Source organism: Engystomops pustulosus, chromosome 4, assembly GCF_040894005.1.
Source record: "Engystomops pustulosus chromosome 4, aEngPut4.maternal, whole genome shotgun sequence".
NCBI lineage: Eukaryota > Metazoa > Chordata > Amphibia > Anura > Leptodactylidae > Engystomops > Engystomops pustulosus.
In genome coordinates, this window is record NC_092414.1 from 209,462,685 (window position 1) to 209,487,156 (window position 24,472).

At 50.5% G+C, this 24,472-nt stretch overlaps 1 protein-coding gene across 1 annotated transcript; it reads left to right on the plus strand.

Moving 5' to 3' along the window:
* On the plus strand, window positions 1-24,264 carry LOC140128243 (C-X-C motif chemokine 16-like). Its single transcript, XM_072149802.1, has 5 exons — window positions 1-149; window positions 20,700-20,841; window positions 21,028-21,107; window positions 21,480-21,737; window positions 21,902-24,264. The coding sequence occupies exons 1-5, from the start codon at window positions 89-91 to the stop codon at window positions 22,105-22,107; spliced, it is 747 nt and encodes a 248-aa protein (XP_072005903.1). The 5' UTR covers window positions 1-88; the 3' UTR covers window positions 22,108-24,264.
* The last annotated feature ends 208 nt before the right edge of the window (window positions 24,265-24,472 follow it).

Below are 24,472 nucleotides of genomic sequence, written 5' to 3' on the forward strand. Positions count from 1 at the left end.
TTGGGAGAAGCAAATCACAGGGAGAGGAGGAGCGAGGACTCAGCGAATCCTGTCACCCAAACCGTCAGTCTCAGGTCCTGCTGCCACCATGAAGGTCCTGGGATCCTCCGCGCTCCTCGCCCTGGTCTTCATACTGACACCACAGCCAGGTACAAACCTCTACATACAGCACAGTCACTATAGAGAGCTCAGCTCTGCTACATCTGATAACCTCAGCCCTGCTACATCCGACAACCTCAGCACTGCTACATCTGACAATCTCAGCTCTGCTACATCCGACAACCTCAGCTCTGCTACATCCGACAACCTCAGCTCTGCTACATCCGACAACCTCATCTCTGCTACATCCGACAACCTCAGCTCTGCTGCATCCGACAACCTCAGCTCTGCTACATCTGATAACCTCAGCTCTGCTACATCCGATAACCTCAGCTCTGCTACATCTGATAACCTCAGCTCTGCTACATCTGATAACCTCAGCTCTGCTACATCTGATAACCTCAGCTCTGCTACATCTAACAACCTCAACTCTGCTACATCTGACAACCTCAGCTCTGCTACATCTGATAACCTCAGCTCTGCTACATCTGACAACCTCAGCACTGCTACATCTGACAACCTCAGCTCTGCTACATCTGATAACCTCAGCTCTGCTACATCTCACAACCTCAGCTCTGCTACATCTGATAACCTCAGCTCTGCTACATCTGATAACCTCAGCTCTGCTACATCTCACAACCTCAGCTCTGCTACATCTCACAACCTCAGCTCTGCTACATCTGATAACCTCAGCTCTGCTACATCTCACAACCTCAGCTCTGCTACATCTCACAACCTCAGCTCTGCTACATCTGACAACCTCAGCTCTGCTACATCTGACAACCTCAGCTCTGCTACATCTGATAACCTCAGCTCTGCTACATCTCACAACCTCAACTCTGCTACATCTGATAACCTCAGCTCTGCTACATCTGATAACCTCAGCTCTGCTACATCTCACAACCTCAGCTCTGCTACATCTCACAACCTCAGATCTGCGATGGTAACATATATGTTAACAATGCGTTAACAAAACACAATCATAAATGTATTGTTAACGCATGTGTTAACATCGTGTTTGCATTGCATTTTGTAAACACAAATGTTAACAGTAATGAAATTAGGCGAATCTCCGCTCCTCAGCTGCTGTAAAGTATTTCAAAATGCAACCAAAACGCAACGTGAACCTCAGCTATGGGAAAGCAAATCCAGAAATTCTGATTTTTAAAGAATTGACTTGAAAATGATGTTTTCTCGCAGGTTTGGTTACAATTGTTGCTCCTCACACACATCTCTCCTGTGTTGTGGTTTGTTACAATGTATCAGAGCAGAATGATTACACAGTAATATTGGCTGCAGCTCTAGTGGCCACCACCCAGCTTTCCCATGATCGGCTGAGGCTTGGATGTTGGGGGTTGTGCTCCACGTGGCCGGACTTGTTGGGACGTCCTCAGGGCGCAAATACTTTCCCTGTTTTCCCCCTTGTTCTCAGCAAGCTGGTGACATGCACAATACACTGGATACAACTGTAACAAACCCTCAGCGGTGAGAAGTCTCTTATCTGTGAGGGCGCGTTCACACGTTGCGTTTCGGTTGCGTTTTCATTGCGTTTAAAACGCATATACAACAGCTGATAAGAGGTAATTTGCCTAATTACATTACCGTTTACGTTTGTTAACGCAATGTTAACTCATGCGTTAACAAAACGCATACGTTAACGCGTTGATCTTAACGCATGCATTAACATCGCGTTTACAATGCGTTTTGTAAACGAAAATGTTAAGAGTGATATAATTAGGCAAATCGCCCCTCCTCAGCTGTTGTATATGCGTTTCAAACGCAATGAAAACGCAGGTCAAAACGCAACGTGTGAACGCGCCCTCAGCTGTGAGAAGTCTCTTATCTGTGAGGGCGCGTTCACACGTTGCGTTTTGGTCGCGTTTTCATTGCGTTTGAAGCGCATATACAACAGCTGAGGAGGGGTGATTTGCCTAATTACATCACTGTTAACATTTATGTTTACAAAACGCATCATACACGCGATGTTAACGCATGTGTTTTGTTAACATGTGCATTAACATGTGCGTTTACAAACGTAAACGGTAATGTAAAAATCACCTCTTATCAGCTGTTGTATATGCGTTTCAAACGCAATGAAAACGCGACCAAAACGCAACGTGTGAACGCGCCCTCACAGATAAGAGACTTCTCACAGCTGAGGGTTTGTTACAGTTGCATATGCAATCTAGACAATCCTCTGTAGAGTTAAATATAGCGGCACAAATCTGTCTCCTGTCCTAGGAGCTTGTTACAATGTATCAGTGCAGAGAGTTCTATATGGCGGTATTATATAGCACTGTATGAGGCAATGTAGGTGCTGGGCGGCATCATGAGTCATGCACCATGTGGCGGTATTACATGATTACTACTTCACATGATGAATGTGTTACCCTATTGAAAACCGTGCAATGTACTGAAAAAGGAAGATGGCGGCATTATTACTGCACAGTATTATGTACTCAGTATATGGCGGTATTATGTACTCGGTATATGGCGGTATTATGTACTCAGTATATGGCAGTATTATGTGCTCAGTATATGGCAGTATTATGTACTCAGTATATGGCAGTATTATGTGCTCAGTATATGGCAGTATTATGTGCTCAGTATATGGCCGTATTATGTACGCAGTATATGGCAGTATTATGTGCTCAGTATATGGCAGTATTATGTACTCAGTATATGGCAGTATTATGTACTCAGTATATGGCAGTATTATGTCCTCAGTATATGGCATTATTATGTACTCAGTATATGGCGGTATTATGTACTCAGTATATGGCGGTATTATGTACTCAGTATATGGCAGTATTATGTGCTCAGTATATGGCATTATTATGTACTCAGTATATGGCGGTATTATGTACTCAGTATATGGCGGTATTATGTACTCGGTATGTGGCGGTATTATGTACTCGGTATATGGCAGTATTATGTACTCAGTATATGGCAGTATTATGTACTCAGTATATGGCAGTATTATGTACTCGGTATATGGCAGTATTATGTACTCAGTATATGGCAGTATTATGTACTCAGTATATGGCAGTATTATGTACTCGGTATATGGCAGTATTATGTACTCGGTATATGGCAGTATTATGTACTCGGTATATGGCAGTATTATGTACTCGGTATATGGCAGTATTATGTACTCGGTATATGGCAGTATTATGTACTCAGTATATGGCAGTATTATGTACTCGGTATATGGCAGTATTATGTACTCGGTATATGGCAGTATTATGTACTCGGTATATGGCAGTATTATGTACTCGGTATATGGCAGTATTATGTACTCGGTATATGGCAGTATTATGTACTCAGTATATGGCAGTATTATGTACTCGGTATATGGCAGTATTATGTACTCAGTATATGGCGGTATTATGTACTCAGTATATGGCGGTATTATGTACTCGGTATATGGCAGTATTATGTGCTCAGTATATGGCGGTATTATGTCCTCAGTATATGGCGGTATTATGTACTCAGTATATGGCAGTATTATGTGCTCAGTATATGGCAGTATTATGTACGCGGTATATGGCAGTATTATGTACTCAGTATATGGCAGTATTATGTACTCAGTATATGGCAGTATTATGTACTCGGTATATGGCAGTATTATGTACTCAGTATATGGCAGTATTATGTACTCAGTATATGGCAGTATTATGTACTCAGTATATGGCAGTATTATGTACTCGGTATATGGCAGTATTATGTACTCAGTATATGGCAGTATTATGTACTCAGTATATGGCAGTATTATGTACTCAGTATATGGCAGTATTATGTACTCGGTATATGGCAGTATTATGTACTCGGTATATGGCAGTATTATGTACTCGGTATATGGCAGTATTATGTACTCGGTATATGGCAGTATTATGTACTCAGTATATGGCAGTATTATGTACTCGGTATATGGCAGTATTATGTACTCAGTATATGGCGGTATTATGTACTCGGTATATGGCAGTATTATGTGCTCAGTATATGGCGGTATTATGTCCTCAGTATATGGCGGTATTATGTACTCAGTATATGGCAGTATTATGTCCTCAGTATATGGCAGTATTATGTACTCAGTATATGGCGGTATTATGCACTCGGTATATGGCAGTATTATGTGCTCGGTATATGGCAGTATTATGTGCTCAGTATATGGCAGTATTATGTGCTCAGTATATGGCGGTATTATGTGTCTCTCCCCTGTGTGTGTGGTAGAGGTACGTGCAGGCACACGTCTGCCCCCGGTTCTGTGTATGGAGGGAGCGGCTGCTGGGTCGGATCCACATACCAGGGTAACACACTGTAACGACGCGGCAGACGCGTTATTCTTGGCACCTGGCAGGACGCAGACATCAGAGCAGTGTAAATGTTATCCCAGACACCTACACCAGCCTCTCCTGTAATACTCTGTGCTGCTGTGGATCCTCATTCCTGTGAGGTGCTGCCTCTTCTGTAATACTCTGTGCTGCTGTGAGGTGAAGATGACATCGCCCGTAACCTGCACATCATCTCTATCACCCAGCTCTGTATCAGCCCTCAGCTCTCCTGAAATCCTCTGTGCTGCTTATCCCATGCAGCACTGACTGGGTCTATCACCAGAACACATCTCATGGCCCAGTACCTACCATCCAGTCCTGATACCAGTAACCCGTCTGCTGCGTCTTCTCCCGGTAACTGATGATGCCGAGCCCCGGGCGGCTCTGATTGGCCAGGATCGGTGGGCGTTACCATAAAGAATGTGACCGCACCAGAGCCCACACCCGGAGCAGCCACATATATATATATATACAATCACTTGAATTTTTCAGATATAATGTCATCTCCACTGATGAACATTTGATGGATGTGTAAGGGGTCACCAGGTCACCAGGTCACAGGGTCACAGGGCGTTCTCGTACATTTGATACAAAAGTATCAACATAAAACCTTAATGTTACAAAAAACCTGAGGATGATAATTAGAGAACAGCAACAACTGGAGCCCAGAGAAGGATCATACAGAGGTCCCCAATCAGTAGGGAGCACACAGGACCTCTGCACCGGCCACAGGACCCCAGCACCGGCCACAGGACCCCAGGACCAGCCACAGGACCCCAGCACTGGCCACAGGACCTCTGCCCCGGCCACAGGACCTCTGGCCCGGCCACAGGACCCCAGCACCGGCCACAGGACCCCAGCCCCGGTCACAGGACCTCATCCCCGGCCACAGGACCCCAGCACCGGCCACAAGACCTCAGCACCGGCCACAGGACCCCTGCACCGGCCACAAGACCTCAGCCCCGCCTACAGGACCCCAGCACCGGTCACAAGACCTCAGCCGCGGCCACAGGACCCCCAGCCCCGGCCACAGGACCCCTGCACCGGCCACAGGACCTCAGCCCCGGCCACAGGACCCCAGCACCGGCCACAGTACCTCTCACTCAGCCGTGCTGGGATCTGCTCCGCTCTTCCAGGCTCTCCCGCAGTTCTGTGACTGTTGTTGGTTTCTTGGCCAGAACTTTGTCACCAGCGATCTTCCAGAGGTTTTAGATAAAGGAACTGCTTTACCCATTTTGCTGAGTGACAGGGGGCATTGTCCTGTAGGAAGATGGTGATGAACGCAAGGAACCTCGCATTGTTGTAGAAGGTTCTGATACTTACATCCTGCCCTGTAGCTGCATGAGAGGTCCAACTCCGGCTGCAGAAGACATTCCCCAAACCAGGACACTTCCTCCACCCCCTGTCACTGACTTCTTTACACACTTTGGGTTCAGTCTTCCCCAGTTTGTTGACGAACATAATGGGACAGATTTACTTACCCGGTCCTGTTGCAATCCTGTGGTGCGTTGTCCGACAAGGATTTGGGTCCTGGACGATTCACTAAGGTCGTACGCCCGATATCCAGTAGGTGTTCACCTTCTTCCCGGTGCATGTGAGTGCTTGATCTTGCGGCACAATTTGTCTTTTTCAATTTCTATCACGTGCAAGCTGGAGCCATCCGATCGTGTGCACCAAAAACCTGGGGCAATTCAGGGCAAATCGGAAATCGTCAGAAAACCCGATGAAAGTGCCCCTTCCCCTCTGTCCACACCACGCGCTCCTCAGTAACGGTGAGTGTAGCCTTCTGATTCTTCCTGCTAATGAGAGGTTTGGTCACTGCGGCTTTCCGTCATGCGACAGTATAACGAGACAGATCCTTACACTGTTCAGTGCGGAACAATTCCCCACAGAGATTCTCCGCATTATCCTGTCCTCTCTTGCATTTTTCTTTCAGGGGTGACCAAAACTGGATATTTAGGCGCCAGTTACTTGTGGCTTTTGCTTTGCATTTCTAAATGAAAATGTGAACGCAGCCCTAGGTTAGATACAGCAGACAGTATGACATATAACAAGCTTAGATACATCAGAGCTGGATGATAGGCCTTCCGTTGCATTGTTGCGTTATCCCTTTAAGGTCCATGTAGGTTGTGACATGTGCCTGATGCACTGTGACGACCCTCCTACGAGCTGGCTCCTCAGGCGCCTCTATGATCTGCCGGTTACATCTGCGGTACATGCCTGGGCCTGCAGAGGTTTTGTTACAGTGTCAGTGGTATGTTCAGGGCGCCTGCACATCACACAGGAGGAGGTAACAACATCCGCATGATGTGCACATATTACACCCGCTATCATAGGGTTATATGGGGGTCCGGACGCATCCCCCCCATACTATGAGCAGGCTGTGCAAGTGCAGGACAGGCAGTGTTATCATAGGGTTATATGGGGGTCGCATCCCCCCTCACTACTAGCAGCAACTTTGTTCAGGCTGTGCGAGTGCAGGACAGGCAGTGTTATCATAGGGTTATATGGGGGTCCGGACGCATCCCCCCATACTATGAGCAGGCTGTGCGAGTGCAGGACAGGCAGTGTTATCATAGGGTTATATGGGGGTCCGGGGCCGCATCCCCCCATACTATGAGCAGGCTGTGCGAGTGCAGGACAGGCAGTGTTATCATAGGGTTATATGGGGGTCCGGGGCCGCATCCCCCCATACTATGAGCAGGCTGTGCGAGTGCAGGACAGGCAGTGTTATCATAGGGTTATATGGGGGTCCGGGGCCGCATCCCCCCATACTATGAGCAGGCTGTGCGAGTGCAGGACAGGCAGTGTTATCATAGGGTTATATGGGGGTCCGGGGCCGCATCCCCCCATACTATGAGCAGGCTGTGCGAGTGCAGGACAGGCAGTGTTATCATAGGGTTATATGGGGGTCCGGGGCCGCATCCCCCCATACTATGAGCAGGCTGTGCGAGTGCAGGACAGGCAGTGTTATCATAGGGTTATATGGGGGTCCGGGGCCGCATCCCCCCATACTATGAGCAGGCTGTGCGAGTGCAGGACAGGCAGTGTTATCATAGGGTTATATGGGGGTCCCTGGCTGCATCCCCCCATACTATGAGCAGGCTGTGCGAGTGCAGGACAGGCAGTGTTATCATAGGGTTATATGGGGGTCCCTGGCTGCATCCCCCCATACTATGAGCAGGCTGTGCGAGTGCAGGACAGGCAGTGTTATCATAGGGTTATATGGGGGTCCCTGGCTGCATCCCCCCATACTATGAGCAGGCTGTGCGAGTGCAGGACAGGCAGTGTTATCATAGGGCCGGCTCATTACTGGCCTGTGTATAGCCATCCAGTTACTGCAGACTTGGCAGATTCTTAGTGATGATATCCAGATGTCTTGGCTGAGGCAGCGGCACAGTGAGTAGATGGCGGTATTATTACAGGTCATTGGGGAAACGAGTGATATCCGGAGGATGAGACTGTAACAAATACTCAGCGCTGGAACAGGAGCTTCCAGGAATCCCATACAGATGTGAGAATAAAGGGCGGTCTGGTGGCGGTATAGAGATGGGTCTGATGGCGGTATAGAGAGCGGTCTGATGGCGGTATAGAGAGCGGTCTGATGGCGGTATAGAGAGCGGTCTGATGGCGGTATAGAGAGCGGTCTGGTGGCGGTATAGAGAGCGGTCTGATGGCGGTATAGAGGGAGGTCTGATGGCGGTATAGAGGGCGGTCTGATGGCGGTATAGAGAGCGGTCTGATGGCGGTATAGAGGGCGGTCTGATGGCGGTATAGAGAGCGGTCTGATGGCAGTATAGAGGGAGGTCTGATGGCAGTATAGAGGGCGGTCTGATGGCGGTATAGAGGGCGGTCTGATGGCGGTATAGAGGGCGGTCTGATGGCGGTATAGAGGGCGGTCTGATGGCGGTATAGAGGGCGGTCTGATGGCGGTATAGAGAGCGGTCTGATGGCGGTATAGAGAGCGGTCTGATGGCGGTATAGAGAGCGGTCTGATGGCAGTATAGAGGGAGGTCTGGTGGTGGTATAGAGAGCGGTCTGGTGGCGGTATAGAGAGCGGTCTGATGGCGGTATAGAGAGCGGTCTGATGGCAGTATAGAGGGAGGTCTGGTGGTGGTATAGAGAGCGGTCTGGTGGCGGTATAGAGAGCGGTCTGATGGCGGTATAGAGAGCGGTCTGATGGCGGTATAGAGGGCGGTCTGATGGCGGTATAGAGAGCGGTCTCATGGCAGTATAGAGGGTGGTCTGATGGCGGTATAGATAGCGGTCTGATGGCAGTATAGAGAGCGGTCTGATGGCGGTATAGAGGGCGGTCTGATGGCGGTATAGAGAGCGGTCTGATGGCAGTATAGAGGGAGGTCTGGTGGTGGTATAGAGAGCGGTCTGATGGCGGTATAGAGGGCAGTCTGATGGCGGTATAGAGAGCGGTCTGATGGCAGTATAGAGGGAGGTCTGGTGGTGGTATAGAGAGCGGTCTGATGGCGGTATAGAGGGCGGTCTGATGGCGGTATAGAGGGCAGTCTGGTGGCGGTATAGAGGGCGGTCTGATGGCGGTATAGAGGGCAGTCTGGTGGTGGTATAGAGGGCGGTCTGATGGCAGTATAGAGGGAGGTCTGATGGCGGTATAGAGAGCGGTCTGATGGCAGTATAGAGGGAGGTCTGGTGGCGGTATAGAGGGCAGTCTGGTGGTGGTATAGAGGGCGGTCTGGTGGTGGTCTGATGGCGGTATAGAGAGCGGTCTGATGGCGGTATATAGGGCAGTCTGGTGGTGGTATAGAGAGCGGTCTGATGGCAGTATAGAGGGAGGTCTGGTGGTGGTATAGAGAGCGGTCTGGTGGCGGTATAGAGAGCGGTCTGATGGCGGTATAGAGAGCGGTCTGATGGCAGTATAGAGGGAGGTCTGGTGGTGGTATAGAGAGCGGTCTGGTGGCGGTATAGAGAGCGGTCTGATGGCGGTATAGAGAGCGGTCTGATGGCGGTATAGAGGGCGGTCTGATGGCGGTATAGAGAGCGGTCTCATGGCAGTATAGAGGGAGGTCTGGTGGTGGTATAGAGGGTGGTCTGATGGCGGTATAGATAGCGGTCTGATGGCAGTATAGAGAGCGGTCTGATGGCGGTATAGAGGGCGGTCTGATGGCGGTATAGAGAGCGGTCTGATGGCGGTATAGAGGGTGGTCTGATGGCGGTATAGATAGCGGTCTGATGGCAGTATAGAGAGCGGTCTGATGGCGGTATAGAGGGCGGTCTGATGGCGGTATAGAGAGCGGTCTGATGGCGGTATAGAGGGCGGTCTGATGGCGGTATAGAGGGCGGTCTGATGGCGGTATAGAGAGCGGTCTGATGGCGGTATAGAGGGCAGTCTGATGGCGGTATAGAGAGCGGTCTGATGGCGGTATAGAGGGCAGTCTGGTGGCGGTATAGAGGGCGGTCTGATGGCGGTATAGAGGGCAGTCTGGTGGTGGTATAGAGAGCGGTCTGGTGGCGGTATAGAGAGCGGTCTGGTGGCAGTATAGAGAGCGGTCTGATGGCGTTATAGAGAGCGGTCTGATGTCGGTATAGAGAGCGGTCTGATGTCGGTATAGAGAGCGGTCTGATGGCGGTATAGAGGGCGGTCTGGTGGTGGTATAGAGAGCTGTCTGATGGCGGTATAGAGGGCGGTCTGATGGCGGTATAGAGAGCGGTCTGGTGGCGGTATAGAGGGCGGTCTGATGGCGGTATAGAGGGCGGTCTGATGGCGGTATAGAGAGCGGTCTGGTGGCGGTATAGAGGGCGGTCTGGTGGCGGTATAGAGAGCTGTCTGATGGCGGTATAGAGGGCGGTCTGGTGGCGGTATAGAGGGCGGTCTGTTGGTGGTATAGAGAGCTGTCTGATGGCGGTATAGAGGGCGGTATAGAGAGCGGTCTGGTGGTGGTATAGAGAGCGGTCTGATGGCGGTATCGTGTCGGGTCTGATGGCGGTATAGAGGGCGGTCTGGTGGCGGTATAGTGTCGGGTCTGGTGGCGGTATAGAGAGCGGTCTGGTGGCAGTATAGAGGGAGGTCTGGTGGTGGTATAGAGAGCGGTCTGATGGCGGTATAGAGAGCGGTCTGATGGCGGTATAGAGGGCGGTCTGATGGCGGTATAGAGGGCGGTCTGATGGCGGTATAGAGGGCGGTCTGATGGCGGTATAGAGGGCGGTCTGGTGGCGGTATATAGAGAGCGGTCTGATGGCGGTATAGAGGGCGGTCTGATGGCGGTATAGAGAGCGGTCTGATGGCGGTATAGAGAGCGGTCTGATGGCAGTATAGAGGGAGGTCTGGTGGTGGTATAGAGAGCGGTCTGATGGCGGTATAGAGGGCGGTCTGATGGCGGTATAGAGGGCGGTCTGGTGGTGGTATAGAGAGCGGTCTGATGGCGGTATAGAGAGCGGTCTGATGGCGGTATAGAGGGCGGTCTGATGGCGGTATAGAGGGCGGTCTGGTGGTGGTATAGAGGGCGGTCTGGTGGCGGTATAGAGGGCGGTCTGATGGTGGTATAGAGGGCGGTCTGATGGCGGTATAGAGAGCGGTCTGGTGGCGGTATAGAGGGCGGTCTGGTGGCGGTATAGAGGGCGGTCTGGTGGCGGTATAGAGGGCGGTCTGATGGCGGTATAGAGGGCGGTCTGGTGGCGGTATAGAGGGCGGTCTGGTGGCGGTATAGAGGGCGGTCTGGTGGCGGTATAGAGAGCGGTCTGATGGCGTTATAGAGGGCGGTCTGATGGCGGTATAGAGAGCGGTCTGATGGCGGTATAGAGAGCGGTCTGATGGCGGTATAGAGAGCGGTCTGATGGCGTTATAGAGGGCGGTCTGATGGCGTTATAGAGGGCGGTCTGATGGCGGTATAGAGAGCGGTCTGATGGCGGTATAGAGAGCGGTCTGATGGCGGTATAGAGGGCGGTCTGGTGGCGGTATAGAGAGCGGTCTGGTGGCGGTATAGAGAGCGGTCTGATGGCAGTATAGAGGGAGGTCTGGTGGTGGTATAGAGAGCGGTCTGGTGGCGGTATAGAGGGAGGTCTGATGGCAGTATAGAGGGCGGTCTGATGGCGTTATAGAGAGCGGTCTGGTGGCAGTATAGAGAGCGGTCTGGTGGCAGTATAGAGGGCGGTCTGATGACGGTATAGAGAGCGGTCTGATGGCGGTATAGAGGGAGGTCTGATGGTGGTATAGAGAGCGGTCTGCTGGCGGTATAGAGGGAGGTCTGCTGGCGGTATAGAGAGCTGTCTGATGGCGGTATAGAGAGCGGTCTGATGGCGGTATAGAGAGCGGTCTGATGGCGGTATAGAGAGCGGTCTGATGGCGGTAAAGAGAGCAGTCTGGTGGCGGTATAGAGAGCAGTCTGATGGCCGTATAGAGCGCGGTCTGATGGCAGGATAGAGGGAGGTCTGGTGGTGGTATAGAGGGCGGTCTGATGGCGGTATAGAGAGCAGTCTGATGGCGGTATAGAGGGCGGTCTGGTGGCGGTATAGAGGGAGGTCTGGTGGTGGTATAGAGGGCGGTCTGATGGCGGTATAGAGAGCAGTCTGATGGTGGTATAGAGGGCGGTCTGGTGGCGGTATAGAGGGCGGTCTGATGGCGGTATAGAGAGCAGTCTGATGGCGGTATAGAGCGCGGTCTGATGGCAGGATAGAGGGAGGTCTGGTGGTGGTATAGAGGGCGGTCTGATGGCGGTATAGAGGGCGGTCTGGTGGCGGTATAGAGGGCAGTCTGATGGCGGTATAGAGAGCAGTCTGATGGCGGTATAGAGCGCGGTCTGATGGCAGGATAGAGGGAGGTCTGGTGGTGGTATAGAGGGCGGTCTGATGGCGGTATAGAGGGCGGTCTGGTGGCGGTATAGAGGGAGGTCTGGTGGCGGTATAGAGAGCGGTCTGATGGCGGTATAGAGAGCTGTCTGATGGCAGTATAGAGGGAGGTCTGGTGGTGGTATAGAGGGCGGTCTGATGGCGGTATAGAGAGCTGTCTGATGGCGGTATAGAGAGCGGTCTGAGGGCGGTATAGAGAGCGGTCTGGTGGCGGTATAGAGGGTGGTCTGATGACGGTATAGAGAGTGGTCTGGTGGTGGTATAGAGAGCGGTCTGATGGCGGTATAGAGAGCGGTCTGATGGCGGTATAGAGGGCGGTCTGGTGGCGGTATAGTGATGGGTCTGATGGCGGTATAGAGGGCGGTCTGATGGCGGTATAGATAGCGGTCTGATGGCAGTATAGAGAGCGGTCTGGTGGCGTTATAGAGGGCGGTCTGATGGCGGTATAGATAGCGGTCTGATGGCAGTATAGAGAGCGGTCTGATGGCGGTATAGAGGGCGGTCTGATGGCGGTATAGAGGGAGGTCTGATGGCGGTATAGAGAGCGGTCTGGTGGTGGTATAGAGAGCGGTCTGATGGCGGTATAGAGAGCGGTCTGATGGCGGTATAGAGGGCGGTCTGATGGCGGTATAGAGAGCGGTCTGATGGCAGTATAGAGGGAGGTCTGATGGCAGTATAGAGGGCGGTCTGATGGCGGTATAGAGGGCGGTCTGATGGCAGTATAGAGGGCGGTCTGGTGGCGGTATAGAGGGCGGTCTGGTGGCGGTATAGAGGGCGGTCTGATGGCGGTATAGAGGGCGGTCTGATGGCAGTATAGAGGGCGGTCTGATGGCAGTATAGAGGGCAGTCTGATGGCAGTATAGAGGGAGGTCTGATGGCAGTATAGAGGGCGGTATAGTGATGGGTCTGATGGCGGTATAGAGGGCGGTCTGATGGCGGTATAGAGGGCGGTATAGTGATGGGTCTGATGGCGGTATAGAGGGCGGTCTGGTGGTGGTATAGAGAGCGGTCTGATGGCGGTATAGAGAGCGGTATAGTGATGGGTCTGATGGCAGTATAGAGGGAGGTCTGGTGGTGGTATAGAGAGCGGTCTGATGGCGGTATAGAGAGCGGTCTGATGGCGGTATAGAGGGCGGTCTGATGGCGGTATAGAGGGAGGTCTGGTGGTGGTATAGAGAGCGGTCTGATGGCGGTATAGATAGCGGTCTGATGGCAGTATAGAGAGCGGTCTGATGGCGGTATAGAGGGCGGTCTGATGGCGGTATAGAGAGCGGTCTGATGGCGGTATAGAGGGTGGTCTGATGGCGGTATAGATAGCGGTCTGATGGCAGTATAGAGAGCGGTCTGATGGCGGTATAGAGGGCGGTCTGATGGCGGTATAGAGAGCGGTCTGATGGCGGTATAGAGGGCGGTCTGATGGCGGTATAGAGGGCGGTCTGATGGCGGTATAGAGAGCGGTCTGATGGCGGTATAGAGGGCAGTCTGATGGCGGTATAGAGAGCGGTCTGATGGCGGTATAGAGGGCAGTCTGGTGGCGGTATAGAGGGCGGTCTGATGGCGGTATAGAGGGCAGTCTGGTGGTGGTATAGAGAGCGGTCTGGTGGCGGTATAGAGAGCGGTCTGGTGGCAGTATAGAGAGCGGTCTGATGGCGTTATAGAGAGCGGTCTGATGTCGGTATAGAGAGCGGTCTGATGTCGGTATAGAGAGCGGTCTGATGGCGGTATAGAGGGCGGTCTGGTGGTGGTATAGAGAGCTGTCTGATGGCGGTATAGAGGGCGGTCTGATGGCGGTATAGAGAGCGGTCTGGTGGCGGTATAGAGGGCGGTCTGATGGCGGTATAGAGGGCGGTCTGATGGCGGTATAGAGAGCGGTCTGGTGGCGGTATAGAGGGCGGTCTGGTGGCGGTATAGAGAGCTGTCTGATGGCGGTATAGAGGGCGGTCTGGTGGCGGTATAGAGGGCGGTCTGTTGGTGGTATAGAGAGCTGTCTGATGGCGGTATAGAGGGCGGTATAGAGAGCGGTCTGGTGGTGGTATAGAGAGCGGTCTGATGGCGGTATCGTGTCGGGTCTGATGGCGGTATAGAGGGCGGTCTGGTGGCGGTATAGTGTCGGGTCTGGTGGCGGTATAGAGAGCGGTCTGGTGGCAGTATAGAGGGAGGTCTGGTGGTGGTATAGAGAGCGGTCTGATGGCGGTATAGAGAGCGGTCTGATGGCGGTATAGAGGGCGGTCTGATGGCGGTATAGAGGGCGGTCTGATGGCGGTATAGAGGGCGGTCTGATGGCGGTATAGAGGGCGGTCTGGTGGCGGTATATAGAGAGCGGTCTGATGGCGGTATAGAGGGCGGTCTGATGGCGGTATAGAGAGCGGTCTGATGGCGGTATAGAGAGCGGTCTGATGGCAGTATAGAGGGAGGTCTGGTGGTGGTATAGAGAGCGGTCTGATGGCGGTATAGAGGGCGGTCTGATGGCGGTATAGAGGGCGGTCTGGTGGTGGTATAGAGAGCGGTCTGATGGCGGTATAGAGAGCGGTCTGATGGCGGTATAGAGGGCGGTCTGATGGCGGTATAGAGGGCGGTCTGGTGGTGGTATAGAGGGCGGTCTGGTGGCGGTATAGAGGGCGGTCTGATGGTGGTATAGAGGGCGGTCTGATGGCGGTATAGAGAGCGGTCTGGTGGCGGTATAGAGGGCGGTCTGGTGGCGGTATAGAGGGCGGTCTGGTGGCGGTATAGAGGGCGGTCTGATGGCGGTATAGAGGGCGGTCTGGTGGCGGTATAGAGGGCGGTCTGGTGGCGGTATAGAGGGCGGTCTGGTGGCGGTATAGAGAGCGGTCTGATGGCGTTATAGAGGGCGGTCTGATGGCGGTATAGAGAGCGGTCTGATGGCGGTATAGAGAGCGGTCTGATGGCGGTATAGAGAGCGGTCTGATGGCGTTATAGAGGGCGGTCTGATGGCGTTATAGAGGGCGGTCTGATGGCGGTATAGAGGGCGGTCTGATGGCGGTATAGAGAGCGGTCTGATGGCGGTATAGAGGGCGGTCTGGTGGCGGTATAGAGAGCGGTCTGGTGGCGGTATAGAGGGAGGTCTGGTGGTGGTATAGAGAGCGGTCTGGTGGCGGTATAGAGGGAGGTCTGATGGCAGTATAGAGGGCGGTCTGATGGCGTTATAGAGAGCGGTCTGGTGGCAGTATAGAGAGCGGTCTGGTGGCAGTATAGAGGGCGGTCTGATGACGGTATAGAGAGCGGTCTGATGGCGGTATAGAGGGAGGTCTGATGGTGGTATAGAGAGCGGTCTGCTGGCGGTATAGAGGGAGGTCTGCTGGCGGTATAGAGAGCTGTCTGATGGCGGTATAGAGAGCGGTCTGATGGCGGTATAGAGAGCGGTCTGATGGCGGTATAGAGAGCGGTCTGATGGCGGTATAGAGAGCGGTCTGATGGCGGTAAAGAGAGCAGTCTGGTGGCGGTATAGAGAGCAGTCTGATGGCCGTATAGAGCGCGGTCTGATGGCAGGATAGAGGGAGGTCTGGTGGTGGTATAGAGGGCGGTCTGATGGCGGTATAGAGAGCAGTCTGATGGCGGTATAGAGGGCGGTCTGGTGGCGGTATAGAGGGAGGTCTGGTGGTGGTATAGAGGGCGGTCTGATGGCGGTATAGAGAGCAGTCTGATGGTGGTATAGAGGGCGGTCTGGTGGCGGTATAGAGGGCGGTCTGATGGCGGTATAGAGAGCAGTCTGATGGCGGTATAGAGCGCGGTCTGATGGCAGGATAGAGGGAGGTCTGGTGGTGGTATAGAGGGCGGTCTGATGGCGGTATAGAGGGCGGTCTGGTGGCGGTATAGAGGGCAGTCTGATGGCGGTATAGAGAGCAGTCTGATGGCGGTATAGAGCGCGGTCTGATGGCAGGATAGAGGGAGGTCTGGTGGTGGTATAGAGGGCGGTCTGATGGCGTTATAGAGGGCGGTCTGATGGCGGTATAGATAGCGGTCTGATGGCAGTATAGAGAGCGGTCTGATGGCGGTATAGAGGGCGGTCTGATGGCGGTATAGAGGGAGGTCTGATGGCGGTATAGAGAGCGGTCTGGTGGTGGTATAGAGAGCGGTCTGATGGCGGTATAGAGAGCGGTCTGATGGCGGTATAGAGGGCGGTCTGATGGCGGTATAGAGAGCGGTCTGATGGCAGTATAGAGGGAGGTCTGATGGCAGTATAGAGGGCGGTCTGATGGCGGTATAGAGGGCGGTCTGATGGCAGTATAGAGGGCGGTCTGATGGCGGTATAGAGGGCGGTCTGGTGGCGGTATAGAGGGCGGTCTGATGGCGGTATAGAGGGCGGTCTGATGGCAGTATAGAGGGCGGTCTGATGGCAGTATAGAGGGCAGTCTGATGGCAGTATAGAGGGAGGTCTGATGGCAGTATAGAGGGCGGTATAGTGATGGGTCTGATGGCGGTATAGAGGGCGGTCTGATGGCGGTATAGAGGGCGGTATAGTGATGGGTCTGATGGCGGTATAGAGGGCGGTCTGGTGGTGGTATAGAGAGCGGTCTGATGGCGGTATAGAGAGCGGTATAGTGATGGGTCTGATGGCAGTATAGAGGGAGGTCTGGTGGTGGTATAGAGAGCGGTCTGATGGCGGTATAGAGAGCGGTCTGATGGCGGTATAGAGGGCGGTCTGATGGCGGTATAGAGGGAGGTCTGGTGGTGGTATAGAGAGCGGTCTGATGGCGGTAAAGTGATGAGCTCCATGTCTCTTACCCTCAGGTTATACTCACACTCCATAAGAATCAGTTTCAGTCAGTTAATATGTAACTAGACCGTTACCAAACACTCCCTTTAATTACACAATCTCCTGCACCTAGGAGACACCTGTTCCTGACTTATCAGTCCTCATCAGTGGGCACCCGCATTGCTGTTATGGGGAGTGTTCCCTGTATCCCCCCTCACTACTGGTTCTAGGTCATCCCTCTCAGATATACATTGGGCTGTTCATCTAGACCAGGTGATCAGGAGTTCTGGATCCACTAGGGGACGCTATTGTACCCTCTACCCACTCTTGGTGGTCCATAGACAGTGTCTGGATATAGACAGGGTTTGCAGGTTCTGCTCAGGCTTTTACAGTTTCCATAAACATCCGGCGTGTTGTCTTCTTCTCCTCGGTCACGACCCCTCATGGTCCTCATGAGACGTTCCAGCTGCAGCGTGGAGGCTCCAAAACCATGTTCTGACGCTTTACGTGGAACATCTGCTCTCGTCTTCTCTGGGGAGAATGATTATGGAACGTGGACAGCATTGTTTAGACCCCAGACCATCTGTGGCAGGGGGCGTGAGAGGCGGAGGGGTTCTCCAAGTTGGACAAGGTCTACTGGTCTGATGACAATAAGTTTATCCAGAATGTCTCCCCGGCTGGAGACCAACATGTCCAGCTGTGACCAGTAACCAGGCAGTGTCACTGCAGCACCCCCACAGGGGAAATAGGGTATTACACAGTGGCCATTCACCTCAACGTAATGCAGGATAGGACGGGTCCTTCAAAGCAAGAGGCCCCCACGTGGCCACCATCTGGCCAAGGTTCCTGAACAGATCTGGAAGTTCTAGAATCCTCTAATATAAGAAATGTTTTATAATCTGGGTACTAGCCTGCAGATAAGTCAGGGCACTGATCAGATGGTAGATTTCTTGGGCAGGGGAGAGGAGGTTTCGGGGTTTGACCAGGACTCTCGGACCTTAGGTATTTGTTTACACCTTTCTCCAGGAATTTATCTGGGAATTTCTGAGAGAACATTCCACGGACAAAGAGCAATTGGAGAATATCATAAAACGGATTAATCATTAATGATCCGGGGCCTGGAGTGTTTGTCGTGAGCGTCACGTAGATTAGGTAACTATTTCTAGATTTGGCACCTTGTTGGGGGCCCTTTACAAAAAGTCACTACATTCATCCAAGGGTGGTGAGAGGTTACAGGATGTGTAAATAGTATATAGGTGGACAAGACATTGGCTGTATACACGTCTATAGAAAATAAGTCCCACCCCCAGACTGAGGGCGTAGATAGCACCGCAGCTCGCCGCCCTGTATTTACACAACTGCACTTCCTACTAATACTAACCGTCAGAGGTGTATTGATTTACGTCTACTCGTACATCCACCTGGTGCACATCCACCCTGTCCTCCTAGTGTATATCTACCTCGTCAACCTAGCGTACATCCACCTAGTGCACTTCTGCCTGGTCCTCCTAGAGTACATCCACCCTGTCCTCCTAGTGTAAATCTACCTCGTCAACCTAGAGTACATCCACCTAGTGCACATCTACCTGGTCCTTCTAGTGCAAATCTGCATGGTCCTCCAAAAGTGCATCCACCTAGTGCACTTCTACCTGGTCCTCCTAGAGTACATCCACCCTGTCCTTCTAGAGCACATCTACCCTGTCCTCCTAGTAGACTGTACCTGGTCCTCTTATTGCACAACCACCCTGTCCTTCTAGTGCAAATCTATATGGTCTACCTAGTGCATGTCTGCCTGATCCTCCTGGTGCACATCTACCTGGTCCCCGAGTATATCCATCAATCCACATGTTGCACGTCTACCTGGTCCTCTTAGTGCACATCAACCCTGTCTTTCTAAAGCACTGCTCCCTGCTCCTCCTAGAGTACATCCACCCAGCCACCTAGTGCACATCTCCTGGTTCTCCTAGTGCACACCCACCCTGTCCTTCTAGTGCAAATCTGCATGGTCCTCCAAATGTGCATCAACCTAGTGCACTTCTGCCTGGTCCTCCTAGAGTACATCTACCTGGTCCCCCTAGTGCACATCCACCCTGTCCTTCTAGAGCACTTCTACCTGGTCCTCCTAAAGCACATCCACACATCTACCCTGTCCGCCTAGTGCACATCTACTTGGTCCTCCTAGAGTTCATCCACCCATCTACCTGGCGCACGTCTACCTAGTCCTCCTAGAGTTCATCCACCCATCCACCTAGGGCACATCTACCTTCTTCTCCATAAGTATATTTTCCCAGTCCACCTAGTGCACATCCACACTGTCCTTATAGAGAAAGTCTACCTGGTCCTCAGAATTTTTTATTAATCAACAGTTTTAGACAATTGGGCTTTTTCTTTCTGTTACGGCAGTCACTGAATAGGAGAATTGCTTTTGTACTTTTAAATATATGAAATTTTGGTGACGCGCCCATCCTTAATATATTTATGATTTTATTACTTAATTTACAGATGGGTTATAGGTAAATGGGGCTGAGCTTTTAACTATTTTTGCACTTTTGCATATTTATTAATTTTTCCATGTTTTATTTAGTACTTTTTAGACCCCCTGAGGGTGTTCGAACCCTAGGGAGTCTGATTGCTCATGCAAATTTATATATACTTTGGTATTGCAGTATTATGTGAATATACAGCTCTTCTGGCAGACTATAATAGAGAATAGCAATTGACAACCATAGAGGCTTCTCGAAGGCTCCAGTGATCCCTGATAATGCCCGGGCGGCACCAATCAGTGGTAACATGGTAGTGCTGCTACTATTTAGATGCTCTGCACAGCGGCACCTAAAAGGTTAAAGGGGTTCTACCGAGGTTGAAAAACATGGCTACTTTCTTCCAAAAACAGCGCCACACCTGACCATGGTTTGTGCAGGTTTTGTAGCTCAGCTGTATAGAAATGAATGGAGCTTAGTTGCAATACCACACACTACCAATGGGCAGGTGTGGTGCTGTTTCTGGAAGAAAGAAGCCATGTTTTTCAACCTCGGGAGGACCCCTTTAACTGCAGCAGTTAGCGGCGTGCATCTTCTGTATAGTGTTTTTTCACAGTATTGTATAATTTTCCAAGAGCAAATCCATCCAGTCCTCCAAGAGCATGTCTACCCAAACCTCCTAGTCTACATCTACCCAAACCTCCTAGTCTACATCTACCTGGCCTTCCTAGAGTACATCCACCTGTCCCTCCTACAGCACATCCCCCAGTGCTCCTGGTCCTCCAAGAACACGTCTACCCAAACCTCCTAGTCTACATCTACCTGGCCTTCCTAGAGTACATCCACCTGGCCCTCCTACAGCACATCCCCCAGTGCTCCTGGTCCTCCAAGCACACGTCTACCCAAACCTCCTAGTCTACATCTACCCGGCGCCCTCCTAGAGCACATCCCCCAGTGCTCCTGGTCCTCCAAGAACACGTCTACCCAAACCTCCTAGTCTACATCCACCTGGCCCTCCTACAGCACATCCCCCAGTGCTCCTGGTCCTCCAAGAACACTTCTACCCAAACCTCCTAGTCTACATCTACCCGTCCCCTCCTAGAGCATGTCTATCCAGTTCTTTAGGAAAACATCTAACGAGACCTCCTAGCCCATGTCTACCTGGCACTGGACCAATGTATCAGACCCTGGTGAGAATGTTACATACCGGGGTCTTTCTCTTGGACTGACATCGCTCTCCATCTTGTCTCTCGGCAGGTGTCTCACAGCATGCCCATCTCTTCAGACTTTGTCAAGACTGTGCTAAAAAAATGCTTGAAGAAGGCAGTGTGAAAGAAAATTTACTTCAGAATATGTACAAAAATGCTAATTACATGGACTGCCCGCATAACATTGTCAGGTAAGAGACCTCAACTCATACAGGAGATCTGCAAAGACTAGAAATATTTTGGCAACAAGAATCATAACATTTGCAAAAATGTTAAATCAAAAGCCTAAAAGACACAAAGACCATGTTTAGGCACGTTTATGTATCTAATTGCCGCCTCACTTTGATCCCTTTTTACTTATTTTCTTATGTTTTCAGAGTTCAACTACGAAATCACACCTACTGTGCCACCAGAGGTACCCCATGGGTGGACAAAGTCACCGGATGTATCGACAAAGGTGAGGCATGCTCTCTAATATTTTGAGAAGCCTTAAGATTTAAGGCTGGACCCTGATGTTGGATGAGGGTGTCCTGGCTCACAGTCTCCGGCCTACTTCATCTCAAAGATGTTGGATTGGGGTAATCAAGGTCCTACAAACCATCCATGACTTGCTGTGTTTATGTGGTCACCATCATGGCAGGACAAAAAGGGCAACTCCCCACAATATCTCCATGTCGGGTGGGTACAATTGTCCAAAATATCTTTGCGCGATTAAGCCAGTCTCGTATAGGATATGTCGGCCTAAATGAGTCGATTATGAGCTTGGGGCCATAAATATGTCTCAATATCCAGTATGTCATGGTCATGTCTAATAATCTGATTTTTGTAGGGAGAACCTCTTGTCTATCATCAACGGAAAACCGGAAAGATTTTTCCAAAGGCTCCGAGAATGAGAAACCACCTTCAACCACCCAACGATCTACATCTGCAGGAACAACTCTTCCTCTAATACAGTCCACTCAGACCTGGAAAGGAGGAACATCAAAACCATCAGAGATAATCACAGTCGAGTTGAAAAACCTCGGAAGCACCATTGGTCTCCCCACCACCGCACCAGACTCGGAGCAGAACAATGACCTTCTTCATGGTATGGAGATGGGGTGTAGACCCTAGGGTAGATGGAGGGATCTTAGGGTGGTTAATCGGTAATTTATGGAGCTATGTTTGGTGCCATCTTAATGAAGGACGACGGTGGGGTGTAGACTTGGCCAACATCTTTGGTATCTTAATTTATCTCTATCTATTTGACAGGTAATGGACCTTCAGTGGAAAAAGATGATGAGAAGGGCAAAATGAAGCAGATGCAGATAGCCATCATCTCATTAATATTAATCGTCCTGGTAATGTCGGCCATCGGAATGTATATCTGGTGCCGGAGGCGGAAGACAACCACGTGTAGATCACAATGTGCAGAAGAATCTGTGCATTACCAGCCAGCGCCTTCTGAAGAGTCGTAGGGATGAGGAACGTAAAGTCCAGGTGGTGAATCCCCTCAGACGCCATGTTTTATAGAAGATAAGTGTGACTGGGTACCAAGTCATGGACTTCCTCCTACTCACAGATGCTTAGGATTGTGCTTTGTGCAATTTTTGTTTTTGTAGGGAATGTAGGCCGAGGATACAAACTATTGAACAGCTTTGAGGTTTCTGCAATTTTGTGTGCTCTGCCTCTAGCACAGCGTGAAGTCTCAGCACACTCTGATTCCAACCAATCAGCGAATCATCCTGCAGTAGCTGGTCTTATGTCTTAGCGTGGCCTTATGTCACGAAGATGCCACCATTGCCACTTATAGTGAAAGAGTTACCACTGGAAGGCCATCGATTCTCTGCTGACGAGTGTCCCACAATCACTTTATACACAGGGTTCGGAACGTTAAAGGGACGCTCCAGTTTTAATTTACTCAGTCCATATAAGAGGCAATACTTCTCTATTATGGTTATGTACTTAGAGTCTACACGGAAACAGACATCAGGTTGACTTATTATGTAATTTGAAAAAAATTTCATATTTTTTTAAGAATATTAGATAAGTCTCATCTTAAGTGAAAGATAAAGCTTTACGATAACCCATGGACAAAAGTTGACTTTCTTGTTGATGGTTTCCTTGGAAGTTCCATAGATACGGCAGTAAGTAACGGTGGGTGGGGGTGCACTTTGATACATTGGACACATACACATAGGATGTCCATCGGCTCCACTTGGTAAAGGGTCGGAGAGCAAAGTGAAAGAAAACTCCTAGTTTTTCATGATTTTTGCAGAAATCTTCTGTTTTAAGGAGAACGTATTATACCATAGGATAAACTGTATATTTTGTGGTTTTGGGTTTATTTTTATACTAACTTGGTTTATCGAAAAGCCATAATCTACAATGCTGGAAGTTGTAGTCTCAATCCAGATGGAAATAAGAAGATGAAGCCACAAAAATAAATATGAAATTATTGCTAAAAAAAATTACAAATGTACAATAGAAGTTCAAGATAGGAATCTGGTCCATGGTGGTCGGTGGTAGAGACACATTAGTCCCTGTAGATCAGAAGATCATTTGAGTCACCAACCCAGGGTGGTCAAGGAAGAAGATCCATGGATGGAGACAGAATGACCACCATACAGTTCCTACTGGCCGGTGAGCAGCCTAGTCCTTGGTCATATTGGTGGTTTGGTTGATGTTCCATCACCAGATGGTCACATCAATATTTAGTAACTCCTTTTTCAATACTAAGGTGGACCATCATATTTTGTGCGGTGGTAAACAGTGTTGGATTCTGAAACCCGGGCTAGTGACTACATATCTGGTTTTATGTGGCAGAACCAAGGTGGTATCTCTGGTGGCATGAGAATCCGCTTGGTTATACTTCCCGATCCCTGGTGTTCTCAGAAGCTTAGGTGTGATATATACTGATCCTAAGTGTTTCATAGCCTTCAGGATCTTGGTGGTCTTCTTCACTGGTGATATTTCCTGTTCCCTGGAGATCGGAGAATCCTATCGGTGATGTTTCCTGATCTTGGGTGATCTCAGAACCTTCCAGGCAACATATTCCAATCTCTAGTGATCTTAGAAGCTTCATGGAGATTTTTCTGGACCTTGGTGTTCTGAGAATTCTCCTGGTGATGTTTCCTGGTCTCTCAGATCTCAGAATCTTCTAGATAACAACATTTCCTGATCTCAGGAGCTTCATGGTGATGTTTTCAGGTCTCTTGAGATCTCAGAATCTTCTAGATAACAACATTTCCTGATCTTATGGTGATGTTTTCTGGACCTTGGAGCTCTGAGTATTCTCCTGGTGACGTTTCTTGGTCCATTCTTGGTGGTCTCGGTGGTCTGAGTTGAGTAATCTACCTCTACATTGAGATATGTAGTCAGATATCTGGAGGTCAGTGTAGGTTCTCTGCCAAAGCTTCTCCTGGACATCTGTAAGATGAACCTCTCCACCGGTGGCTGCTCTCAGGGGGTGGTGCTCGGACCTCTCCAGTCCTCTTCTTGCCTCGTGGTTATATTTGTCTATACGGTCTACATATGTCGTTTTGTATTTGAGCTTTGAGTCTATTATAATTTATCTGTACTACTATACAGCTTTTACACGATTGACCACATATTAAAAGTAACTTTGTAAGTGACCACATGTGTCTCCTGGTGATATCTCGACACTATAGATACGTAATAATTTCATCTAACACAAAAATGACCTTAACCCCATAAAGATCTAGAAATTTCTTCACTCAGCACAACCGAAACAATCCAGGACCGGATTATCAGGAAATACTTGACGGAAAATTCTTGACTTCTTGATTGACAAGTCTACGGCATGACCTCACCGGGTCACCT

Coding starts and splice junctions, on each gene's coding strand:
- LOC140128243 (XM_072149802.1), top strand. CDS start 89: ATGAAGGTCCTGGGATCCTCCGCGCTCCTCGCCCTGGTCTTCATACTG. Junction 20,842..21,027: donor TGCCCGCATAACATTGTCAG/GTAAGAGACCTC, acceptor TTATGTTTTCAG/AGTTCAACTACGAAATCACA. Junction 21,738..21,901: donor GAACAATGACCTTCTTCATG/GTATGGAGATGG, acceptor TCTATTTGACAG/GTAATGGACCTTCAGTGGAA.